This window comes from Schistocerca gregaria, chromosome 2, assembly GCF_023897955.1.
Source record: "Schistocerca gregaria isolate iqSchGreg1 chromosome 2, iqSchGreg1.2, whole genome shotgun sequence".
Lineage (NCBI taxonomy): Eukaryota > Metazoa > Arthropoda > Insecta > Orthoptera > Acrididae > Schistocerca > Schistocerca gregaria.
The window spans coordinates 383,294,539-383,313,332 of NC_064921.1; the positions used below are offsets into that span (position 1 = coordinate 383,294,539).

At 42.3% G+C, this 18,794-nt stretch overlaps 1 protein-coding gene across 1 annotated transcript in view; it reads right to left on the reverse strand.

Annotated features, from left to right (window-relative positions):
• The window catches only part of LOC126320831 (esterase FE4-like), an 88,117-nt gene extending 81,063 nt beyond the window's left edge, over positions 1-7,054 (reverse strand). The window contains exons 1-2 of the mRNA XM_049994125.1: positions 6,639-7,054; positions 2,142-2,279 (exon numbers count right to left, since the gene is read on the reverse strand). Coding sequence (XP_049850082.1) covers positions 2,142-2,279; positions 6,639-6,698 — 198 coding nt within the window. The 5' untranslated portion in view covers positions 6,699-7,054. The remainder of the gene's footprint in view (positions 1-2,141; positions 2,280-6,638) is intronic.
• Between the last annotated feature and the right edge of the window lie 11,740 nt (positions 7,055-18,794).

Genomic DNA, 18,794 nt, shown 5'->3' on the forward strand with positions numbered 1-18,794 from the left:
TTTAATACAAAGACAAGCTGTAGTCAGAACTGCTACAGTTCAATTAAAATTAGGTTCTGTGTAGGTAAAGATTAGCATAGGAGTTTAGGTTGGATAACAGTTTTGGTATATGCAGACTTTTCATAGAGTGTGAGGTAAAATCGGGTTAAATTTCATACAGAGACATATAGTGAAAAGATTACAAGTGAACCAACTGTTTTTTTTTTTTTCTACAGGCTCGTGTGCAAAAGATTTGAATACGAAGCGAGACTGTCATATGATCCTGAAGGTGGAGTGTGTGAATTCGGAGGAATCGGCAGTCTTATTGTTATTGTGTGAATTACTATAGATTACTATTTGTAATTAGTGAGGTGCACGCAGTACAACGTGTTAGACCGCAGTGCACCAAGTGCCGAATCAGCACTAGTTGTGTGTCACACGTGGCATCACTTCACTATGGCCATTTTGCAAAAGGACGTGTTGTGTTGAGGTGGCTTATGATTAGGTGTTAAGTGTAGATATTGCAGTTGCCGATATTGTTGTCGTCTCTGTGTCTTTTTCTGTTGTTATCGTTGTTGTATTGTTTGCTTTTTATGTTGTTATTGTGGTGGTGGTTTGATGCATAAGGATCCCACTATGTCAGGGTTCGAAACACAGGGTGTTTTCGAGTGGGAGGCAATTGAGTCATTGATAAATCAAGTTACACAATTGAAGATGAATACGACTGAGATGAAATGTAAGATAGTTGCTATGAGAGAAGATAGGATCCCGTTCAGTTTGACCATTCCTTCATTGGAATCAGATGCCGATAGTTTGGTTACCCCTGTTTTTGAGCAAGGCGAGGGGGAATATATCGTTTTTTTTATAGATGATCTAGTGGCTGCCGTAACCCTGGACTTATGGATCAACGTGCAGTTATTACAAATGACCACACTGCGCTTGACTGGGAAAGCAAAGGCGTTTGTTAGGTATCACAAAGGACTGACGGACGCTTTCACATTTGAGTACTACAGCGCTGTAGGTAGCAGAGTAGTTCCAGATTCGATCGGGAACAGTACTGGGGTATCGCAGAGACAGAACGACTAAGTAGAAACTTTTGTCGAATGTATAAGGAAAGTTAATGAGAAATCGTAAATGACTGATGGAGGGTGACAAACCGAACATACAGTTTCATTACAAATAATGGCAAATAGTGAAATAAACCAGTACAAAAGCTATAAGTTCCAATATACAGAGTACATATTCATTATCTGTAAGGAAACTGTTTCTTTTATCGCTACAGGTCTAGAATCACACTTTTTTTATTTCATTGGTATAACCAGCACTTTACTGAAGTTGCCCTGATATGGGGATTATACATCTTTCATGTTAAATATTTCCCTGTTTTTGTAACGCCGTAAAATTCATTATGGTTCACCTTCATCTGATAGCTGCTTTCCTTTTATGTAGTAGCAAGATATGCAGCCATTGAGGTCTAACTTTACCACATACGTTGACACAATGTCTTCACCCCAATTGGTATGTCATTAGTGTCTGTACGTTACTTTATCTTGAAATACGTGTATTCCGAAAGACTATTTAAGTCATTTTTACGTAAAGTAGTTACCTGATTATGCTTGTTCTTTCATGTCTGAGGATGGTTGTGTGAAGAAACGAAACTATCTAGCAAATTTAGTATTGTATATTAGATTATGTTCAAGGTTCATTTTTTAGTTAACTTTAACATCGAAAACTCACTTACATTCATGAAATTCTAAAAATAAAAATAGCTTTCCTTTGCTTTGACCAGTGAAGCCATGTTACATATAATTTTCTGACATCGGATAAAACTACAATTATTCTATTGCGCCGTTGCATATGAAGGCTGTCAGTCGTAATTAGCGTGTTGTGGGATTTACAAACCTGTATAAATTCACCATTTGTTTAATATCTGTATAGTCAAAGCAATTAATAGTTTTTGTGTCACATAATTATTAACTCATCAAAGGGCAGTGTCCGTGATGACAGTGGAAAGTCTTCGCCGCAATATTATCATAAAATTGGAAACTATTTTCTGTTTTATGTGTAAATCATCGCACAAAATATGTGTATAGATTGTGATTTCTACATTCCGTAGTTGTGCTTCTCTGAGCTGCATTGAGTGGATATTGACAGCGACTTACCTGGAATCGGAGATCTCCAACTGGTGGTTCTGCATACGGAATACCTTCAAATCTGTACATGGGTTTGTCTGTATACGTTTCGAACATCCTACCTCTGATGGTGCCTTCTTCTATGTCGACTGTAACATATTCTACAGCCTGTAAAAGATTTGAGAAGAAAGCAATGAACATAATGAACATGTTAATAAGCATCCTGAACATATCAAACTGAAAATTGGAGGCTCATCAAGAGTACAGGGAATCTTCCTAAAATTAAGAAGGAATTGTGAACCGTCTGCAAGGCATGACATATTTAGGAGAGTGTCTGTGCATTATCATCATAGCTTTTGGAAGATGATTAGACAATAAGAAAGGGCGAAAGGTTAAATGGTCACTGAACGCTGCAGAAGTATTGTCACGGAAAGAAGGAGATACGAGGAAACTTCCGAAACTTCCTATCTGTATATTGTGGACTGTGAGTAAAGTTACGTTGTTTCAAAAAAAAAATCTCCAATTCTGTCTCTGATGAGAGGACTACAAGAAAAAACTCGAGAAAATAAATGACAAAATTTCAGTAGTAACCGTATAAATGCTGTAAATCACTTGATAAATGTTTATTAAGGCTTATTAGCTTCTGCCAGTGTCAGTTCAAATGGTTGGCGACATGTTGAGAATCGTCTTTCATACCTTATAATCTCCTGGTGGTAGAAGACTGGAAGAGGATCGCCATTCTTCAGCCACAAAAGCAATGTAAATTGACATGACTGGAAAATTTGCAATTGACCATGAAAATGTACAAGTGTACCATATGCGCCTTGCAGTCGGGCGTTTATACATGTCTAAATGGCCCTCTCTACTCTTATACAGTGACAATTTAAACGTACTGTTTCATCATTTCTGCCTCCGTATGTAAATGATAAAACAGTAGATTTAAACTGTCACTGAAGAAGACTAGAGAGGGCCATCTAGACATGTATACACCCCTGACAGAGGACGGAAGATATTTAGCAAGAATGCAGGGTCTACTGCCGTATCAAGTGATCAAGAACTACTTGGCCATAGTCAATCGTTCCACTTGATTATGGCCAAAGAGTAAAAGGGTACTTGGTCGATGACTTGAGGTATTTTAAACACTGGATGCTGCATGAATCTCGAGAACAGTTTATTCGACAACATATTTATTTGCTTTGCTTACACTTATGTAGCTGATATAGAAAGCGATGTTTTATTGAAATAGGAAGCGAAAGCTGAACCACAGCAAACGAATGACTGACAGTATGTCATCCATTGTTTTATTTGTACTGAGATAGTCTCCCTCCATAATCTTTTTCTTTGCAGCAGATCCACCGTCTGTCACCCACTGCCTTGATTAGCCTCTTCTCAGCTGTAAATGACTCTCGTTCCATTAATAGGCACAAATCAGCTCAAAAAAGCAGCTGCTTTCTTTTCCTAGATCTACATCCTCATAACTATTCTGTAGTTCATACTTAAGTGCCTGGCAGAGGGTTCGTCAGACCGGCAGACTATTTCTCAACTGCTCCACTCTCGAACAGCTCGTGGGATATTGAAAATTGAAATCCTTTCATGCGAGCTCTACTTTCTCTCAGTTTATTGCAATTATCGTTCGTCTCTGTATATATTGGCATGAAAAAAATATTTTCCAATTCGGAGGAGAAAATTAGTGACTGAAATTTCGGGAAAAATCTCGCCGTAACGAGCAGCGCCTTTGTTTTGTGATTACCACCCCAAGTCGCGTATAATACGCGTGACACTGTCACCTATTTCGCGATAATACAAAATGAATTGCCCTTCTTTGAACCTATTCGATTCCCTCCGTGAATCCTGTCTGGTAAGGATCCTATAGCTGGCAGCAAAACTCGAGAAGAGGACGGAGAAGTGTAGTGTGAGCACTCTCTTTAGTACACTTGTTCTGCCAGTAAAACAGTCTTTGGCTCGTCTTCCCCAGAAAATTTTCTATGTGATCATTTCAATTTAAGTTGTTCGTAATTGTAATCCCTAGGCATTATTTGAACTGGCAGCATTTAGATATGTGTGTTTTGTTGTGTAACAGAAATTTTACGGATTTCTTTTAATACTTATGTGATTGACCTCATAACTTTCGTAATCCCAAATTTCATATCATACATATATCTTGTCTAAATTATTTTGAAATTTCTGTATGGTAAATGACTGCATCATCTGCAAACAGTCTAAGAGTGCTCGTCAGATTGTCTCCTAAATCATTCATGTAGCTTTTACTCGAATACTTTTCGTCAGCTGCTATGAATTGTGAGCTTCCTGACAGGAAATAACAAATCCAGTCGTACAACCCCATAGGTACGCAGTTTGATTAGAAGTTGCTTTTATGGAACGATGTCAAACGCATTCTCTAAATCTAGGAATATGGGATCAGTTTGAAATCCCCTTCCAATAGCACTCATTAATTTGTGTGAATAAAGAGCTAATTAATTTTCGGAAGAACGATACTTTCTGAACCGGTGTTGTGTGTTGTTTCCTTAGAGGTCGTTCATAACATAAAATATGTTCCGAAATGCTGCTCTAAATCGTCGTTAGTGATATGGGTCGCTAAATCGACGGATTATCCCTATTTCCTTTCCTGAATGTTCGTAGACCCATGGGCGTACACAGCTCTCAGAAAAAAACGGAGGCGATGAAAAGTTATGGGATAGCAATATGCCATACACAGATGGCGGTAGTATCGCGTACACAAGGTATGAAAGGGCAGTGCATTGGCGGAGCTGTCATTTGTACTCAGGTGATTCACGTGAAAAGATTTCGGGCCTGATTATAGTCGTACTATGGGAATTAACCGAACGCGGGTATATAGTAGGAGCCAGACGCATGGAACATTCCGTTTCGGAAATCGCTGGGGAATTCGGTGTTCCGATATCCACAATGTCAATAGTGTGCCGATAATACCACATCTCAGCCATTTTCTTTTACTATGCCATTTGCAGCCATTCATTGACTTCATATTCTCAAACCACGATGGAATGAAACTTCCTGGCAGATTAAAACTGTGTGCCGGACCAATACTCGAAATCGGGACCTTTGCCTTTCGTGGGAAAAGGTCCCGAGTTCGAGTCTCAGTACGGCATACAGTTTTAATCTGACAGGAAGTTTCATATCAGCTCCCACTCCGGTACGGCATACAGTTTTAATCTGACAGGAAGTTTCATATCAGCTCCCACTCCGCTGCAGAGTGAAAATCTCATTGTGAAACGATGGAATGTTTATAGATGACATTTTCTCTGGGCCACAGTTACTCGCGATAGGTTTGAAGAACATTCTAGACAATTCGAGCGAATGCTTTGGCCATTCATATCATCTGATGTGGATCCCATCGAACAATTATCGGACATCTGATCTGACCACGGTTTTCCTGTCGTTTAGGGTCCAACCGAAATGGTTACGAGCCCAGGAGAGGCGCCGTAAGCGATATCGTGCTCTTAGCTAGGCTACCATGGGCCTTTAATGGCAATTTTCGCCACACTGTCCTAACGGATACGTTTGTCGTACGTCTACGTTGATTTCTGCGGTTATTTCCAAGCAGTGTTGCTTGTCTGTTAGTAATGATTCTACGCAATCGCCGCTGTTCTCGGTTGCTAAGTGGTCGAATAAACTGTTCTCGGGATTTCTGCGGCATGTAGTGTTTAAAATATCTCGATATTTTCGACCAGATATTCTTTGGCCATTGTCAAGTGCTACGATTGACAATGGCCAAGTAGTTCTTGAGTACCGATTTCAGATGGTAATAGCTGATAGTAGGGTTCGCGTGTGGTCCATGGCTTCGTGAGAAAGATGGATACGGACATGGCCATTTGGACAAGGTACCGTGTGATTTTAAATTTTTCAGTGGTTTCGGCGTGAATGTCGCAAGAGTAATCGGAAAACCGATTTCCCACTTCTTAGTAGAACTACGAATCAGTGATGGTAATTAAATTGACAATAAATTTTTTGCATTGTTAAATCACTTACGAATTCTGCTCCTGACGTTTCGTAAATAGACAGACATGAAATCCCTAAAACAATGATTTATTTCATTTTATTGTTGTCCAAGTATCCGTAATATGTCATCCTGTACCATCAGAGCATTTTCACTTTGCAGAATACTACATTTGTGAATACTGCATATTATTCTGGTGAATTGTGCAGCAGAAGTCAACACTTACTTTACACAGCCAATGTGAAATCAAAAAGAGCAAAACTGGGGTACAGAGCTGACCAAGATAACACAATCCGTCAAGGCGTCCTTTCAATGTTCTAGATTATCTAAGTGCGTTGCGTTCAAAAGAGCTATCCTTAAGAATTAAAGCTCTAGACTGATGTCTGAATCTGGAGTTAACTCTCTGTGACACACATCGTGACTAGTAAATATGGACTTTTGGTGACAGATTACAGAATGTTTATGTTGTTTTTATGCATACGCATATTTTGTTAAACAGAATTCCGTGTACTAAAAGTAACGAATTATGTAGAGTAAACGAAGGTACTCACTGATATAGATACTGGTATTAAACAGAGGTGTAAAACTGCCAACAAGCGAAGTGTCTCCATCGTCCTCGAGATCTCCCTTCCTTCCACGATGGCGGCCGGTGACCCAACTGAGCAGCTCCGTCTGTGTCGTCACAGATAAATGGCAGTGTCAGTAATTATGTGTTAAACGAAGAGAGGACGAAAAGAAAAGGGAACAGCCTACACCTCCAAGTCAAACTGTAATGACAGTAATGGATGTTACTCGTTTTTATAGAGAATGTTCAGTCTGATGAAATAATTAACCTGTCACGTAGATAACAGGCTTATCATGTTATCACGTTAATGCGCGTATTAGTAAATTTGAGGACGGTCTGTTACGCAACTGCATTTTAAGAAAGAATGCGTGTTTAGTAGGAGAGTGCCTTCATGTCGTGATGCTCTAACAAAATAAATATAGTTGATAGCTAATGAAATGAATAATTTCCATTAGAAAGTAACATATAATATGATCCTTTTGACTGTGCCTCAAGGTATATATTACAATGGAACTGCAGAAAACAGTAACACCCATAACTGGCTATAGAAAGCTAAGACAAAAACCTAATTGAATGGTATCATTTCATCACACTAGCTGTCTCTATCTGAAGTAAAATATCCCTTTATATTGTGTCCATTACTGTACAGTTTCACCTCTGTAGCTATTTTCAATTTTCTTTTTGAATTGTACAACTCATCAAGACACACATATCAAAACGTGACCGTAAGAGGTACGCCACAATATCAGACTTCACAATCAAAGCTATGACAAGTGTATCTAGATAGCTTAACAATCACAGATACGAGAATTTTATCTAGACGGTAGTAACCCAGTGTACCGCTAGGGCCATATGAATATCTTGGGATACATACACGTAAAACTAAACAAGAAGACTGGAAGAACAGGAGGTGCAATAGATGAAAATCACTGAGTGAAGAGGACAAAATTATTAGATCAATGAAGTAGCCCGGCTTTCTTTCACTATGCGATTTCATATGAAAGATGCCTCTGACAAAGGTGTATACAACCGCTCAGACATAAGCCAGAAGCGCCAACAAGCAATACATGTTCTTGCCATTGCTTCCTCTGTGGGACTCATCGGTTCAAGTGTAGCGTTGTCTGAGAGCGGTATGAAGTTGCCTTCAACAACCCAACTAGAAACTGCGAAGCATATAACCAGCATACATAAAGAATTCTTCACTCTGCGGCTAAATGTGCGTAGTTTTGAACTTTCCGGGCAGATTAAAACTTTTTCCCGAACCGAAACTTGAAACCCTCGCAGACAACGCTCTTCGCGACTGAACTGACAAAGCAAGATTAAGGAACCGACCTCGCAGCTTCACCTCTTCCAGTAGTGCACCAAAGCGTTCAACCGAAAGAACGTTGCTGTAGAAAGAAAACCGATAAGCTAACACACAGAAAATTGACAATAGGGAGCTCCAAAGGCCTCTTACATTTCTAAATGGTGCTTCAAACTAATCTGAGGAAGGGTCAGCTTCTTGAAGAGGGAGGGAACCAACCGGTCCCTCCTCATAGCTTATAAAGTTGGTAACAAGAGGACAGAAGCAGAAAAAAATAATCGATAAGTGCCTAATACACTCTCGTGGAACAATATAGATTTTTCATATTAGTTGGTTTGCTGCCATGTACTGCCAGGTAATCCATATTAGCGACCTCAGTAGTCGTTGGAAATCGTGAAACAGCAGAATGGGGCGCTCCGCGGATCTCACGGACTTAGAATGTGGTCAGGTGATTCGGTGTCACTTGTGTCATACGCGATGATTTCCGAACTTCTAAACATGCCTAGGTCCACTGTTTCCGATGTGATAGTGAAGTGGAAACGTGAAGGGACACGTACAGCACAAAAGTGTACAGGCCGACGACGTCTGTTCACTGACAGTTCAAGAGGGTCGTAATGTGTAATAGGCAGACATCTTTCCAGACCATCACACAGGAATTCCAAACTGCATCAGAATCCACTGCAAGTACCATGTTAGTTAGGCGAGAGGTCAGAAAACTTCGATTTCATGGTCGAGCGGCTGCTCATAAGCCACACATCACGCCGGTAAATGCCAAATGAGTCCTCGCTTGGTGTAAGGAGCGTGAACATTGGACGATTGAACAGTGGAAAAACGTTTTGTGGAGTGACGAATTACAGTACACAATATGACGATCCGATGGCAGGGTGTGGGTATGGTGAATGCCCGGTAAACGTCATCTGGCAGCGTGTGTAGTGCCAATATAAAATTCGGAGGCGGTGGTATTACGGTGTGGTCGTGTTTTCAAGGAGGGGCTTGCAACCCTTGTTGTTTTGAGTGACACTATCACATCATAGGTCTACATTGATGTATTAAGCACCTTCTTGCTTCCCACTGCTGAAGAGCAATTCGGGGATGGCGATTACATCTTTCAACACGATAGTGCACCTGTTCCTAATGCACGGCCTGTGGCGGAGTGGTTACACGACAGTAACAACCCTGTAATGAACTGCCCTGCCGATAGTCCTGACCTGAATCCTACAGAACACCTTTGGGATGTATTTGAACGCAGGCGTTGTGCCAGGCCTCACCGGCAGACATCGATACCTCTCCTCAGTGCAGCACTCCGTGAAGAATGGGCTGCCATTCCCCAAGAAACCTTCCAGCGCCTGACTGAACGGATGCCTGTGTGAGGAAGTTGTCGTTAAGGCTAAGGGTGGGCCAACACCATACTGAATTCCAGCATTGCCGATGGAGGTCGTCACGAACTTGTAAGTCATTTTCAACCAGGTGTCCTGATACTTTCGATCACAGAGTGTATGTTGGTCAAATATGTATCCCAACATTTCTAAACAGTAGAATTTATTTTTAGACCCCAAGAGATCAACCTTAAAGACCAATGCTTTTGTGCTGTGGGGCAGTAAAGTAGAATAAAAATATCACCCCTCGCTGCTTCCCTACATACCACTCTGCAAGAATTTACAGCAACAGTGCAGCTGCCATTTAGGAACGGAATAAGCACTAAGGAGCCAAAAAATTATGAGTACCTGCTCAAAAGAGTGTTGGTCCCCCTTTTTGACGCATTGATTCTGCCTGTCTTGGATTGGACACGCGCTTGGTTTCCAGAGGTTTGTGGAAATTTCCTTAATTTAAGGACTGGTGGCTTGTGGGCATGGAGCTGGCGTCCGATAGCGCCCAAGTTGTGTATCATCTCATTCAGATGAGACGAATTTGATGATCAAGACATCACGTGAGCTTATCCATCTTAAACCATTGCAGCACGATTGTAACACAGACAGCTATCCTGCTGGGAAATGCCATCGATGGAGAGGAAGACATCAAGAGTAAGGGGATTGCTGGTGGTCGGTGGTAATATTCATAAAGTCCCCAGCTGCCATGGTTCCTTAAATTGCTACCTCAGGTCCCTGAAAGCCCAAGTGAATCTCCCCCCATAACATAAGACTGCTCTCACCGGTCAGCGTGCGTGGTGTAGTGCATATTTCGAGCAGCCGTTTGCCTACGTGACGGCATATCCGAACACAACCATCGACCTGAATTAACAAAAAAGCGAGTTTAACTGACCAGGCGACACGATTTCACTGATATGATGTCCGATCTCGATGATCCTGCGGATACTACAATCATAACGGACCATGCTGACATGGCCAAACAAAACATAATAGCAATTTAATGAAAAAAACAAGGCCAATGGAACGTGGAAAGAGTAGGCAAAGTAGAGGGAAAACATCTATCACCTTTTAACTTATTTAAACAAGAGCCAATTTTTTTCAATTACTAATTTTTAGGTGTTTCAAGGAATATAATTTATATGAGAACAAGCAACCAAACCTATACCCCGATTGAAGCGCTTGAGGAAGTTTCACTATTACCCTGTTCTCAAGAGAAATGTTAACCATCAAATTTCCATTTTTCTGTCATTTAAAAGCAATAATATTCTTTTTTAAAAATAGGTACCATCCATTTAAGAGAAAACAACCATTTTAGGAACCGGCCACATATACGGTCAAGGCAAACTTCAAATTATGTATGATTGTTTAAAAATATTGGTCTTTATGATGCCACCACACTTAATATATTCTTATAACTTCTTTCAGTTAAACAACAAGAAAACCGGTAAAATCATAATGATTTCAGAAAAGGAGGGAAAAAACCATTTGCGAGCCCCGTCCATGTACACCTTCATAGCAAGCTATCAACAACGGTTAACGCCTTACGTAGCTTTTGATACGGTTAGCCATCTGCAGAGCCGCCGTCCCTCTAGAGTTGTCGCAGGTTCGGGCGTCCATCCGCTCCGTCCGACTGGCGTCGCCTTCTACAAGGCGTGGCCCTCTCGACGGCAGCACTAGAACGCACTAAAGCGTGTATTAACGGCCGGTTCCATGCCACTAGTCGAGAAGTAGTTTCAGTAAACTCAAACGGGAGATAAATACGGGTCAAATGCGAAACAGAACAGTGCCTCTGTAAAATCACAGTCAATATGGAAATGCCAAGCTACCAGGGACTGAAAGGAAATTGATAGAAAGCAGCGCCCGCAACTCGAGGCAGCCGTATCGAACCAAAACATCACAGATGTGTCATGGAAACCCAGAACAAGTCAAGAGGTACCCAACAGATGCAAAGGTTAAACCAAACAGTCACTCGACATAGGTAAACTCGGAGGAGGTAGCAATTTATATAGTCCACAGGTGGGGCTAATGATACACACCCATTACGCCACAGATGACGGGAAGAATCCACATTAGAACGCCGGGTGGGCTTCCTAATTAAATGGATAAATATAGCTCAACCGCCAGTAAGGCGACGCGATCCAGGCGTATTCTTCAAGGAATCTCGTAAGCAATCAGCTAAGCCATAAAGGAGGTTTGTAACTAGGATCAAAATCCGTATCATGGCCATTCCCCCAAATAACGGAAGTTCAAGAAGGTCACCAAGTAGTGGAAATGCAACCAGGGCAGGTGATTGTCCCTTTGAAACGGGCGCCAACATCTGCGCCCCTCTAGTTCTGAAAAAACGAAATCACCGTCTGCTGTCTGTACTGGCGGTCGCGTCCCAACTTCTCTTGCCACTTCCGTTCGGCCAGAGCTGCTCCACCCGACTACCCTGCAGCGATCGCTTCGTCGGCCGTATTGCCGATCGCGCTCTCTCGCGGCCAGCGTGGCTGAAATCGAGCTCCCTCCTCCAACAAAACAACAACGTCTCAGAAGCGAAGAAGCGAAGGACAAATTCGAAGGAAACTGTGCCGGGTGGCTCAGACGCTGTTGGATCAACATGGGAACACGTGGGGTACTGTGCTACAGAACAACATATTCAACAACGTGCGCCGAACAGTGTACTCCGAAATGCTTGTGTCTGTGGTAGCATCGTACTTTGTCGTCAGGCCTACAACTGAACGCCATCTGTCTGGCCTTAGAGAAGCCTTCGATTTCTGTTCTCTCTGATGAGGTATGGACGTTCCACTTCTTGTCGCCTAATCGTGGTTTCTTCATCCTTCATCCATTTTCCATAGGTGCTCAAGACAGTAGAACGTGAACAGCCGACCACCTTCGTCGATTCCGATATTCTCGTTCCAGGTACTGTGCCACAACAATTTGGCCTTTGTAAAAGCCGCTTATGCCAATGTATTTCTCGATTTGCACCACTTATCATCGCTAGAATGATTTCCCATTCATCTCTGCCCCGCTCAAATACTTCCCTTAACGTGTCACGCGCCCTCAGCTTCACAGGTCAGTATTCATAAACGCGCTTGGGTACAATAAATTGAAGTATTATTGAAGAGTTATCACCAGAGGCCTGTGCTACCCCACTTTTTCATTGGCCGAAGGATTCCCTGTTCCCAGAATTCCCGTGGCTGTGACAGGAGGCACCCTCCACTTTGTCCTTCAGTTTCTCACCCGAGTTGAAGTGATTCTCTATGAAAAGTTGTTTCAGCGGTCTAAAAACATGGAATTCGCAGGGCGACATGTCCGCACTGTATGCCAGATGCTCAAATTGGTCCCATTTGAAATGGCCATTACACTTTGTGTGGCCTTAGAGATGCGTGGCCTCGTGTTATCGTTGCGCAGAATCACTCCCTCTCCATGAGCAGACCGCGTCATTCGATCTACAGGGACTTGTGTAGACTACGGATTGCCTCACAGTACTCTTATTCCGTGTTCAAAGGATTTGATGAGTACTGGACCCCTGACGTCGAAAAAGACGGGGAACTTCGCCTTACCTGCTGAGAGCACAGACTTGAATTTTTAGGAGGTGGCCACATATGCTTTGCGCCCCTAGATGTTTCACTGTTTTATCTCAAAGCGGTATACGCCAATGTCAACTAGTTTGGTTCTTACGACGTTTCGTACATTTTCAAATGAACACGTCTTACATTTCCTGCAAATGCACCATAACGAAGTTGTAGATAATGAAGTTCTCAAGTAGTTCATCACACACCTCTTTCGAGCGTTTTTCAGTTACTGATATTCTAATGCAGGTCACATGCTTTGAGCTTCTACGACCACTTCCCTCTTGCGTATAGGTTATTATTGTGACCTAAATGAAGGCGGCACCCAAATGCCCAAATGAGAGCTCTGCCATACGAGTCTGGTCGGTACTGTGTTTGAATGTAGCGTCAGTGTGCTGTGATGGATGGGTAATATCTCGAAAACTATCCGTCACGCTGCTTTTTACCTCCCCGGCGAAGGAATAATGGGTGCCGCTCGGTATATGTGCTGTTCTGTGGAAATGCAAATGATTCTAATGTAGTGCATCTAATACGACCACGTTGGTTTTTGGTGGCGAGAATTAAAGGCCGCCGCATCGTTAAAGAGTGCAATAAACCATCACGGCAACAGCACGTGAACTTCATAAACTGTTCCACTAAACCGAACCATATACACGGACGGAAGAGATAGCAACACTAAATAATAATTAATGCAGAGTAATGAAATTTTGTGAATATGTTTGTATGGGTAATATATTTAAGTGATTAACATGGCAAGATCACCAGTTAATGTAAGTGCGATATAAGTCATTGAAAATATGAAATGTTTAATTAATAAATGGTGTAACCTTCATCATATTGATGCAAGCATGCAAACTTGCTTGAAACTATTTGTGCATGACAGTACAGTTATCGTTTGATTACGCCCATATATGCTCGATTGGAGAGGACCACAACAACGGTACGGGGGCAGCGCTAACCTAGCGGAAAACGCCTCCTGGAATGCTGTTCATGAATGGTAGCGCAACAGGTCGAATCACCAGGCTGACTTACGAATTTGCTGCCACGGTGTATAGAATAGCTACCAGAGTGCTTCTGGTGTCTTAAGAAATCGCATCCCAGACAATAATTCCTGATGTAGCTAGAGTGTGTTTAGCACACAGACAGATTGGTTTGCAGGCCTTCAATTGGCCAGCTTTTAACCAACAAACGGCCGTCACTGGCACCGAAACAGAATCATCTTTCAAGAGAAAACAAAACAGAGCTCCAACTCTCCCTCCAATGAGCTCTGGTTTGACACCACTGAACCTAGAAGTATCGATGGTTTGGGGTCAGTGGAACGCACACAATGGGGTATATGTGTCGGAAGTAACCGATTTCTAATAGTTTGTTATGTCATCGTAGTGCCAACTGCCGCTCAAATTTCTGCTAAGGATGCAGTACGAAGCGACAGAGCCATAGGTCGAACACGATGGTCTGCCCTCTTGGTAGTGCCATGTGGCCGTCCTGAACCCAACCTCCTTGCGACGTCGTCCATACTCAGTGAGTTTTGATAGTGGCCCTTCGTCACCTTGAAGGCATTCTTGACTGACATCCACACCACGTCCATTCAGAAAGGCAGTTAACGCTCACGACCGTTACAGCGTGTATTTACAGCAAATCTGATTTGCATCCTTATAGTGACACTACATGCGTCACTCTTATGCGACTGACACGAAATTTGAGTCGACATCATCTTTCAGATGAAACACGCCTACAAGCTTCCGGTTATGTTGGACAACTCTTTATTGAAATAGCGATTTTTCCGTCATTTTATGGGAAACAGACACGAGGATTACGAGGAGCGGTGGGAGGTACCAAATAAATGCTTTAATGAAGAATGGGAACCTTCTGGTCAGCAAGAGAGGGATTGTCCACATTATGACGGGGAACTTCACAACACCATCACCGGCAGTCTGGATGATGCTGTCTGTAATTACTGAGTTCCTGTTGAGAGGTACAGTTGAGCCTTTGGTTTAATCGATGTTGAAGTTTACAACTGGCCCTTTTCTGTGAGGAAGCTGGATTCAGCACCAGCTGCCAGCACCCGACACGTCACAAAGCTACGACAAAAATGACTGCAGCGTATTGCAGCGCCTTGCTGAGAATGCGCAGGACATCACAGAAACTTTCCAATCAGAATGGGAAATTGGACTATTTCCTCAATTGCGGAAAGAAACTGTTTTACTTATCTCTCTTTTAAAGGCCTGCGGATAGCTAATAGCAATCCTAATGCTGAACTCATCCGCTACGTGGTAAACCCTTTCGTGTAGGAAGACGCCGTACAACGAGATTACCTACGAAACAACAATTAAGACATATATTTACGATCTTTCGAAAGGTTATGGCAGTATTTGGTGGCATAATATCCTCGTAAATCACCACGCATGAGCCTTCTGAAAACGTATTCTCATGTCTTCTTCCATTCTTTTCCCTCTCTAAATTATTTTATATAGCGAATCGGTGATGTGGCGATCAGATCCTTTTATGCTAGAGAAAGATCTCTATCAAGTTAGCATTTTAAGTGTGACCCTGTTTCTAGTAGCTGTAGATAGTATTACGACCAAACTAACGGTTCAGCTCTCAAGTGATCTGTATTTGTGGACGTCGTTAAAGTTTTAATTTATTTTGGTCTTACCTTAAACACACGCCAGCTTCGGATTACCAAGAGTACTACTACGAGGCTGGGGAAACGGGCACCATAAAGCAATTTTAAGTTTCGGACAGAAAATTCAGTGTACGTCGTTTTCAACTAGCTCCGTGGCGTTTTATACGTTCCAATACTCGATTGCAAGACGCACTTAATATTCCAAAATGTATCGTATAATAGGCAGGGTGGAGGATGGAGACGAGCAGGTTTCATAGAAGTTTTTTGTGGCATCGGCTTTATTATGGATTCATCGTACACGACTCTATCAGACTATCATACCTTAACGTATTGGTTACAGTCCACCACGAGAGTATTAGAATGGCCACAGGGGCCTTCAGAACGAGTCCCATTCCGATCCTCTCCTTCAACGTTGGGAAGACAAAGCTTGACACCAGCCGATAGGTGCGACAAGCACAGAAAATGTTAACCTTAGCTCCACTCACCTGGACACCTGATGTTGCTCGTCCAGTCAAGGAGCGACCTTTCAACGGTGGGTTTCTGAGAGATGACAAATGTTCCTGTTCTGAAGCTATTTGATTCAGTCGTATTTTCCGTACATTTACTTTAATACATGGTTTTGTTAACAACAGATGCAAGAGACAGTGAAAGGAAACTGCTGTGATGCTGTAGAAACTGTAGTACGTTTAAAATTACTTGATGGCTGACATCTATCACTTGCCGGTACAGTGTTGCCACATCGGCTGCCGGCTACCGCTCGGTTATAGGCGACACAAAGACATGGCGGGTCACTTCACAACTGCTGATAGCAATGTTTGAAGTGGCTGCCGTGAGGTACGATGGAAATACCAAGTGCTCTGTCAATAATTGGTTTTTCATTACGAAAGACTGAACTGCGGCAGACGATGAGTTGTGTAGCCCTGAATTTAAACTGGTGTTCTAATCTAACCACACCCTTGTAATGTGCAATGTATCTGTGAAAGAGCTCTCATCAGTCAGTAGCAGAACTAAAACCACAATCGCTTCGTTCAGGGCGATTGAATTTAACCACTAGGAGCAAACTGAAGACAGAAAATATTGCCTTTCACCGCTAAAAAGCGAAGTGTAATTTCACGATATCATTTCGTGGTTACTCACACTGGCTACACGAACTGCCGTTTAACCCACCGACGAGCAATCCTGGTTGGCACGTGGCTGTAGCTGATGGAAGATACTGGCGGATTCCAAACGAGAAAAAAAGACAAGAAGAAAAATAATGACAAATGAAAAAGTCAATACGATAGTGAAAACGGCGCGTCAAACCATTAGAAATTTAAAGCAAAATTACATTTAAATAAATCGATTAATTGAATAAAAAATGATAATGAAAGTCTTTAGATTAGAATTAGAAGTGAAAACAAAATCGCTATGTTGCAGACGTTTTGAACCTAGGATCTTTAACACAACAGCTTCATGCGCTAGCAGCTACTCTACGACACTATGATACATAACACTCTTACATTTAAGGTTCTGGTAGTGCAATAACAAAGGTGAATTGTAGCTTTCCAAAATTTGCCTTTATGTGGCGTCGTGCGAAACTTTTCTGATGCAAGCCGATCCCTGTGATTATAATAACTGTATATACTGATGAGCTAAAACAGTATCACCAACTGCTCGGTAGCGGTTTTGTTTGGATATAGATCACTGATCCTGCGTATCAGGGTTTCGATAGCTTGTTGGTATGTTTGCGAAGCTGTGTGGCAATAGATGTCTACGCACAGGCCATGTAATTCGCGCAAATAAAGGACAGCTGATTTGCGTACTCTGTGATGGGGGCCGATATCTACTCAAATGGGTTCCATAGGATTTACATCAGGCGAATTTTGCCGCTGACACATCAACGTGAGCTCACCACAATGCCCCTGAAGTCACTGTAGCACAGCTCTGGCTCCGAGACATGGACAATTATACTACTGAAAGACGACGTCGCTGTCGGGAAGACGTCAATCATGAAGAGATGCAGATGGTTCGCAGCTGTCAGCATGTCTTCGATTACTACCGCAGGTCCCACGCAAGGGACTGAATAATACGAGTACTGCTCGCACAAGCCTGTGTCCGTGGCGCGCTGCACGTTACGAGCCGCGGCGTTTGTGGAGACAGACATCACCATAGTGTGCTACACACGAAAAGCCGAAATGTTTCCACTGTCGAATCCCGATGGCCCCATGCCCACTGTAATGGTGACTGACGATGTCGTTGCGTCAACATCTGAATCCATCGGGGTGGTGTCCTGCGATGCTCATGTTCAACAATGTACGATGAACGGTGTGCTCCGAAACACTTGTGCGTGGTACTTTCGCTGTCCTTCCTCTTGCCGTAGATTGTCACGATAGTAGCACGTGAAAATTCGACCATATTCTTCTTCTCAAGATACTCATTCACGGGCTCTGCGTAATAATAATCTTCCTTTTGCCAAAATCGTTTATCTCAAGGAATTTCACATCTTTCATATCTTCGCTTGTGAAGCCCCCATCCGTGTTTGCTCCACTTACACACTTTTTTTACCGCGTCACGAGCCCGCAACACCACCAGACGGCATCCAACGTTGCGGTAGACAGTGGTCATAGTGTTTCGGCTCGTCAGTGTATGTGACATTGAATCGTTTCTATTGTGAAAGGCTCCAATAGTGTTTGGTTAGCACTGTGTATGAAACGTTTGTCCATCTGAAGAAATAGGAGATCAAACGGTCAAATTCAGGATTCGAGATCCAAACAGTACAACAGCTCCAGCACGTGTAATGGCAGCTATGTCGTGCCAACTATCAAGTAATTTTAATCAGGTTATAGAACACAAGATGAAGTTTCATTGTCCATGATCTAAAATAAAGTTACTTTTACTGAAGATTTAGTTACACATTCATCTGAATTTCCATCTTTCATGGTTTATACGAACACAATGGACAAAAGTAAGATGTCGTATCTCAAGTACAGTTGCGTATTATATATACGAACGTGATTGATCATTAAAGTTAGAAGCAATCAAGGACATCAGCAGGGCATTTGGAGGACACATATTAATTTATTCTACTTACGTGTAAAAAAAAAAATCCCTTAAGCTATGCGAAAATACGCAAACTGTTAGATTAAAAGGTCGATCAGTGTCGTACTACAAGCACAAAGAACAAAAGATATGGAAAGATTATATATTCCCAGGTATCTGCTGATAACAGATCTTAGCAGTGAAAGCGATAGTTTAGAGTGATAAAACTGAACCTTGAGTCTATAAGCCTTTAGGCTAATAGGGAGGCGTGTGA